A 7,934-nucleotide genomic window follows, 5' to 3' on the forward strand; every position below is an offset into this window, starting at 1 on the left:
AGGGTTGCGTTAACAATGCGCATCACTCATAAGTATTAACAGTTACAATGTACAACACTCATAAGTATTATTTAAGACATATCATTATTAAGATGTATCAGAGGTGAGTAATTAGGAGATTATACTCCACATAAACATTTAAAAGGTACACCGTATATTTGGCACAAAAATGTATTAATTTCCTTGTTTTCATTTTTCAATATTTTCCATAGAAATATTTTATTGTCTTTACTCAAAAGATGTGAAACACACTAACCTTAATGCCATTTCCCTGGTAGTCAGAAAAACGAGTGGTGTCCAAAACATAGGACTTGCCCAGAATTTTTGTTGATTGAATAATTGATTGCACAAATGATATACATTTTAATGATCCTACTGCATATTTGTCTTTTGCTTAAACACATTGAAAAACATAAAAACAGGCAAATGGGTTACTTAGCTGCCATCCTATAAGTCCCTCATGGCGTTAGACTCAGAGTGCTTCTTGGTGTTAGTCTTTGAAAGGCTTCCTTCACTTCCTTGTTCCTCAAGGTGTAGATAACTGGATTCAGAGCAGGCGTGACCACTGTGTACATGAGTGCAGTTGCCTTGTCTGTTTCTGGAGTGTGTGCTGCCTTTGGTTGGAGGTAAGTGAACAAGGCAGTACCATAGAAGAGAGAAACAACCAGGATATGAGATGAGCAAGTGGAGAAAGCTTTGCTTCTGCCAGTGGCTGAAGGGATTCTCAGGATGGTCACCAGAATGCGCACATAGGAGCACAGAATGAGGAGACAGGGGGTCATGATAAAGAGCACAGAGATAGCAAACAATGTAGTCTCATTGTGGGAGGTATCAACACAAGCTAGTTCCACTACCGGCATGATGTCACAAAAAAAGTGCTGGATCCTTCCTGTTCCACAGAAGGGCAGAGTGAAGATCCATGTGGTCTGGGCTGATTCTACCATGACCCCAGTGGTCCAAGATGCTGCAGCCAATTTCAAACACACACCAGGGCCCATCAGGAGAGAGTAATGCAGAGGGTGGCAAATAGCTACAAAGCGGTCATAAGCCATGGCTGCTAGCAGGCAGCATTCTGTCAGTCCCAAGATGCTAAATACATACATCTGAGCTGCACATCGTGCCACGCTTATGATCTTGGTCTCCACAAGCAAGTGCACCAGCATCTGAGGCACCACACTAGTGATATAGCACATCTCCAGAAAGGAGAGGTTAACCAGGAAGAAATACATGGGAGTGTGCAAGGAAGGGGTGCCCCAAATCAAGCCAATGATGAGAAGATTTCCTCCCATGGTAAACAAGTATATGGTTAAGAACACAATGAAGAGCACAGGTTGTAACTCTGCTAGAGAGGAAAATGCTACAAATGTGAAGTGGGTGCAGAGGGACTGGTTTCCACTCATTATAGGCTCAGAGCTAGACATCTGTGGAGAGAGCAGAGGGTGCAGAAGTAACACCTAAAAGCATCCAGCTACCTAGCATAGGTCTCTGTGGAAATTTCTAGGGTCAGCGGTCTGACATGAGAACCTACACACTTGTATTCTGTTTGCTAAAAGTTTTGAAATGATTAGCAAGATTCCCTGGAGGAGGACATGGCAACCCAATCCAGTATTTTTGGCTGCAGAAATCCATGGACAGAGGAGCCTGGCGGGCTACAGTTCATACGATTGCAAGGAGTCTGACATACTGGAGCAACTTAACATGCATGCATGCACCCGACATAATGGATGGAATATTTCTTCCTGACTTTGAGTTCTGCATTTTCATAGAAGTTTAGAGAAAACAATGGCTTTAAATTACATCCTCTATTGTTTGTATTTACCTTGTTGTTATCCTAGTCATATAACCAGGCCGTTAGGTGTGTAATATATATTAAAGCCTTCTAAATGTAAAAGTGTTAGCCACTTCAGTTGTGTCGGACTCTTTGCGACCCCATGGACTGTAGCCCACCAAGTTCCTCTGTCCATGGAATTCTCCAGGTAAGAAGATGAACTGGTTGCCATTCCATTCTCCAGAGGATCTTCCCCACCCCTGTACCTGGGTCTCCTGGATTGCAGGCAAAATCTTTACCATTAAGTGTAAAGGAGTCACATAAAAGTTAAGTGTAAATTATAAAGGTGCTATGTTCTGGTCTTCTGAATTCCACAATTTTCCCTTAAATTTACAATTAAGGGTTTGAAAGGGTGAATGTTTCTAGGCATTTGTCTATTCATTTTATTACATATTTTAGTCATTTTTTATTTGAATATGATAAAATCATAATTGGCAGCTAAAATCCATGGAAATCAAAACCACCAGAATGTCCTTTCTATATCCTCAGTATAATTTTACAGAAATTTGAATGGGAGAACATACAGAGAACCACAAGAAAAGCTTCCCTTTCCTTGTCAGTCTTCTAGACTCCTGACAATTCCGAATTATAGTATGGTTATAGAACTGGAAGTATTTCTACTCTGACTAGAGACCATAGGGATTGCATCCAGTGCACAATTTAATTCATCCCAAGAGGAATTTGTTCAATAACAGTGATGAACATTCAATGTAAATTTGGTTTTCATTATTTGAATACATTTCCCAGAGGTCATCTATTGCTGCTATTTTCATCACTCAAATTTAATGGATAAAACCCAATATTTATAATGGATTTACACCAGGGACTTCAAACAATTATTGAATTATATGGGTATTTTCCATATTAATTTTCGTTAAGTTTCTCAGATGCACAGTGACTGCTCATGTCTTTTTTTATATCAATAGAACCAACACAAAGTAGACTCTGTAGACCAATGGATAGTATTTACTTTAACAGACATTCAAAATTTTGCAGTAATTCTCTTTGAAGTACCCTCAACACCTTCATTTTATTTTGATATGCTTATAGCCCTCCTTTCCCATATTGTGTGAGCTATAGAAGGAAAATCTATTTGGAGCCCACAGTTTTGTAGTGAAAAGTGTGAAAGTCAAAGTTGCTCAGTCATGACAGACTCTTTGTAAACCTTGTCCATGCCAGAATACTGGAGTGAATAGCCTTTCCCTTTCCAAAGGATCTTCCTGACCCTGGAATTGACCCAGGGTCTACAACATTGCAGGCGGATTCTTTACCCACTGAGCTATCAGGGATGCCAATGCAATGTTTCTACTGGCCTTGCATCCTCCTTTCTCTGCCATACTTACAGGTAGGTACATGCAGGTGGCTGAGGGAAGTTCTAAATCGTGTGTGTGTGTGGTGTTAGTTCCTCAGTCGTGTCTGTGACCCTATGAACTGTAGCTTGCCAGGCTCTTCTCTCCATGATATTCTCCAGGCAAGAATACTGGAATGGGTTGCTACCCTTCTCCAAGGGATCTTCCCCTCTGAGGAATTGAACCTGGGTCTCGTGCACTTCAGGCAGATTTTTTACCATCTGAGCCACCAGGCAAGTCCTCCTAACTTTTTAGTAACCCAACTATTATTGACTCATTTGCTGTCTTCTTTAGAATTTAAAGAGCCTCCTTCCTTCACCTTTGGTCTATTCTGAAATGGATAAACAAGCAAAGCAAACTCCACTCCATGCATGTCACATGTTTAAAACAAATAGTTGCAATGCATATGGTATCAACTTTATCACATGTTTTAAAAAATGCTTTTATACCTTAAAAAGCATACAGTGATAAATGTGGTATCAGGTGTTATCATTTTCATGATCAGTGGAGATAAAATGTGATATCAGGTTTTATCATTTTGATGGTCTGTGGAGATAGTGATTCATGAAGATTTCTGCTACTTAAAATCAGTTTGAACCTTGGAAGTGACGTCACATAGTCTTAACACAAGGGAATGGTGCTGGGCACGTCTCTAAGAAGCAGGCATATACTGAGAGCATCTCATTGGTATTCACAACTTTCTGCTACTTAAACTAAAGTTCTGAACACATCTTTTCCTTCTGTATATTATACAATAGAGCATTATTTGAGATGCTGTTTTCGAGTCTCTCACATTCTTCCAAACCAACCTTCAGTACTGATATGTCTCTTGTGATGTGTGTGGAAATTAGTCTTTTAAAGTGTGACCTATGGGAGGAGCTGCTTTGAAGCTCAAGCATTAAAATGGCACACAATTTGGGAAAGAGATTTCTTTCATCTGCTTTTCTGGGAATTCAGGCTTCTTCTGGAATCCAGGAGAATTGGTGCTTCAGAATATCCAGAAACTACTTCAGGCATAAGCATGAGGTTTTGCATAGTTAGATAATAAATAGTAACAACAAGTTCTTCTCTAAGTGGTTTTAATGAGCACTGATTGTTAAAATGCAGTCAAAACAATAGAAGACATCAGATGCTGTGTGATGACCAGCAGCTATTGGATTGGGCTGTGTGTGTGTGTGTACGTGAGTGCATGTGTGGGTCCACATGCACCCACACACATTGAGGCATTTGTTATGTGCGCAGAGACAACTAAGGGTCAGCTTTAGCAGGGAGAGATTCTGCTATTGAACAGGTGGTGCCTGTGACCCTTCAGTCAGTCTGCTGTAGTGAATGTCCTCTTATCTATGGTTATCACAGTGTCCCATGTAAAATCACATTCACTTTTGACAGGAAAGAACATACATTCCTGCTGTGCATTCATAGGAAATAAATATATTTGTTCTGTTTTTACTTGAAGTGACATGTAGTCTCTGAGTTTAAAATTTCTAGCTATATTGTTTCCAGTTGTATTCCTACTGATAAAGATTCTAGATTCAGACCATCACTGCTCTGAAACTTAGGACCTGGGTGTTAATGGGGCTAGAAAGGGAATTTGAACAAAGTAATATATTCTGCATTCAATGCAGAGAAAGGAAATTTTGGGACAAATAATTTAAAAAAACTAGATATATGGGAAAAAAACTTGGTAACAATAACCCTGTATATAAGACAGTAAAAGAGACACTGATGTATGCTGCTGCTAAGGCGCTTCAGTCGTGTCCGACTCTGTGCGATCCCATAGACAGCAGCCCACCAGGCTCCCCTGTCCCTGGGATTCTCCAGGCAAGAACACTGGAGTGGGTTGCCATTTCCTTCTCCAATGCATGAAAGTGAAAAGTGAAAGTGAAGTCGCTCAGTCGTGCCTGACTCTTAGCGACCTCATGGACTGCAGCCTACCAGGCTCCTCCATCCATGGGATTTTCCAGGCAAGAGTACTGAAGTGGGATGCCATTGCCTTCTCCTCACTGATGTATAGAACAGTCTTTTGGACTCTGTGGGAGAGGGAGAGGGTGGGATGATTTGGGAGAATGGCATTGAAACATGAATAATATCATATATGAAACGAGTTGCCAGTCCAGGTTTGATGCACAATACTGGATGCTTGGGGCTGGTGCACTGGGATGACCCAGAGGCATGGTATGGGGAGGGAAGAGGGTGGAGGGTTCAGGATGGGGAACACATGTATACCTGTGGTGGATTCATTTTGATATATGGCAAAACCAATAAATATTGTAAAGTTAAAAAATAAAATAAAAAAGCAGTATCATATATTTAATCATTGCCTGAGAAAATGTATAATATATATTTTTCTAAAACTTCATTCATATGGAAAAACAAAAATAGTGGATAAGACCAAAGAAACAACCTAGTTTTGGATAAAACATCAGAGACCTTCACTGGATTTACAAGTTAAGTACTTAGGGTTGTGTTACAATGCACATCACTCATAAGTATTAACAGTTACAATGTACAACACTTATAAGTATTATTTAAGACATATCATTATTAAGATGTATCAGAGGTGAGTAATTAGGAGATTATACTCCACGTAAACATTTAAAAGGCACACCCTATATTTGACACAAAAATGTATTAATTTCCTTGTTTTCATTTTTCAATATTTTCCATAGAAATATTTTATTGTCTTTACTCAAAAGATGTGAAACACACTAACCTTAATGCCATTTCCCTGGTAGTCAGAAAAACGAGTGGTGTCCAAAACATAGGACTTGCCCAGAATTTTTGTTGATTGAATAATTGATTGCACAAATGATATACATTTTAATGATCCTACTGCATATTTGTCTTTTGCTTAAACACATTGAAAAACATAAAAACAGGCAAATGGGTTACTTAGCTGCCATCCTATAAGTCCCTCATGGCGTTAGACTCAGAGTGCTTCTTGGTGTTAGTCTTTGAAAGGCTTCCTTCACTTCCTTGTTCCTCAAGGTGTAGATAACTGGATTCAGAGCAGGCGTGACCACTGTGTACATGAGTGCAGTTGCCTTGTCTGTTTCTGGAGTGTGTGCTGCCTTTGGTTGGAGGTAAGTGAACAAGGCAGTACCATAGAAGAGAGAAACAACCAGGATATGAGATGAGCAAGTGGAGAAAGCTTTGCTTCTGCCAGTGGCTGAAGGGATTCTCAGGATGGTCACCAGAATGCGCACATAGGAGCACAGAATGAGGAGACAGGGGGTCATGATAAAGAGCACGGAGAGAACAAACATCACAATTTCATTGTGGGAGGTATCAACACAAGCTAGTTCCACTACCGGCATGATGTCACAAAAAAAGTGCTGGATCCTTCCTGTTCCACAGAAGGGCAGAGTGAAGATCCATGTGGTCTGGGCTGATTCTACCATGACCCCAGTGGTCCAAGATGCTGCAGCCAATTTCAAACACACACCAGGGCCCATCAGGAGAGAGTAATGCAGAGGGTGGCAAATAGCTACAAAGCGGTCATAAGCCATGGCTGCTAGCAGGCAGCATTCTGTCAGTCCCAAGATGCTAAATACATACATCTGAGCTGCACAGCGTGCCACGCTTATGATCTTGGTCTCCACAAGCAAGTGCACCAGCATCTGAGGCACCACACTAGTGATATAGCACATCTCCAGAAAGGAGAGGTTAACCAGGAAGAAATACATGGGAGTGTGCAAGGAAGGGGTGCCCCAAATCAAGCCAATGATGAGAAGATTTCCTCCCATGGTAAACAAGTATATGGTTAAGAACACAAAGAAGAGCACAGGTTGTAACTCTGCTAGAGAGGAAAATGCTACAAATGTGAAGTGGGTGCAGAGGGACTGGTTTCCACTCATTATAGGCTCAGAGCTAGACATCTGTGGAGAGAGCAGAGGGTGCAGAAGTAACACCTAAAAGCATCCGGTCACCTAGCATAGGTCTCTGTGGAACTTTCTAGGGTCAGTGGTCTGATATGAGACCTAGACACTTGTATTCCTTTGCTAAAAGTTTTGAAATGGTTAAGAAAAACCCCTGGAGAAGGAGATGGCAGTCACTCTAGTATTTTTGCTGGAGAAATCCATGGACAGAGGACCCTAGTGGGCTCCAGTCCATACAATTGCAGAGTCAGACATACTGAAGCGACTTAGCATGTATGCATGCACCCAGCATAATTGATCCAGTATTTATTCCCGATTTTGAGTTCTGGAATTTCATAGAAGTTTAGAGAAAACAGCGGCTTTAAATTACATCCTCTCATGATTTCTTTTTACCTTGTTGTTATTCTAATCATATACACAGACTGTTAGGTGTGTGATATATATGAAAGCTTTCTAATTACAAAAGTGTTAGCCACTTCAGTTGTTTTGGACTCTTTGTGACCCCATCGATTGTAGATCACCAAATTCCTCTATTTTTGGGAATCTCCAGGCAAGAATACTGGAGTGAGTTGCCATTCTGTTCTTAGGATATCTTCCTTATCCAGAGATTGTACCCAGGTCTTCGACATCGCAGGGAAAATCTTTACCATGGAGTGTAAAGGAGTCACATAAAAGATAAGTGTAGAGAGTAAATTGCAAAGGTACTATGTTCTGGTCTTCTGAATTCTATAATTTTCCCTTAAATTTACACTAAGCGTTTGAAAGGGTGAATATTTCTAGGCATCTACCTATTCATTTTCTTACGTATTTTAGTCATTTTATTTTAATATGATAAAATCATAACTTGGTAACTAAAATCCATGGAAATCAAAACCACCA

General features: G+C 40.4%; 2 protein-coding genes across 2 annotated transcripts; both read right to left on the minus strand.

Annotated features, from left to right (window-relative positions):
• Window positions 1–458: 458 nt before the first annotated feature.
• On the minus strand, window positions 459–1,421 carry LOC102266738 (olfactory receptor 10C1). Its single transcript, XM_005894164.3, has one exon. The coding sequence runs from the start codon at window positions 1,419–1,421 to the stop codon at window positions 459–461; it is 963 nt and encodes a 320-aa protein (XP_005894226.3).
• Window positions 1,422–6,092: 4,671 nt separating this feature from the next.
• LOC138987882 (olfactory receptor 10C1-like) lies at window positions 6,093–7,055 on the minus strand. Its single transcript, XM_070370126.1, has one exon. The coding sequence runs from the start codon at window positions 7,053–7,055 to the stop codon at window positions 6,093–6,095; it is 963 nt and encodes a 320-aa protein (XP_070226227.1).
• Between the last annotated feature and the right edge of the window lie 879 nt (window positions 7,056–7,934).

Source organism: Bos mutus, chromosome 5 (assembly GCF_027580195.1).
Source record: "Bos mutus isolate GX-2022 chromosome 5, NWIPB_WYAK_1.1, whole genome shotgun sequence".
In the NCBI taxonomy this organism is placed as follows: domain Eukaryota; kingdom Metazoa; phylum Chordata; class Mammalia; order Artiodactyla; family Bovidae; genus Bos; species Bos mutus.

Excerpts from the sequence above, each read along its gene's own strand:
- LOC138987882 (XM_070370126.1), bottom strand. The coding sequence starts at position 7,055 with ATGTCTAGCTCTGAGCCTATAATGAGTGGAAACCAGTCCCTCTGCACC.
- LOC102266738 (XM_005894164.3), bottom strand. The coding sequence starts at position 1,421 with ATGTCTAGCTCTGAGCCTATAATGAGTGGAAACCAGTCCCTCTGCACC.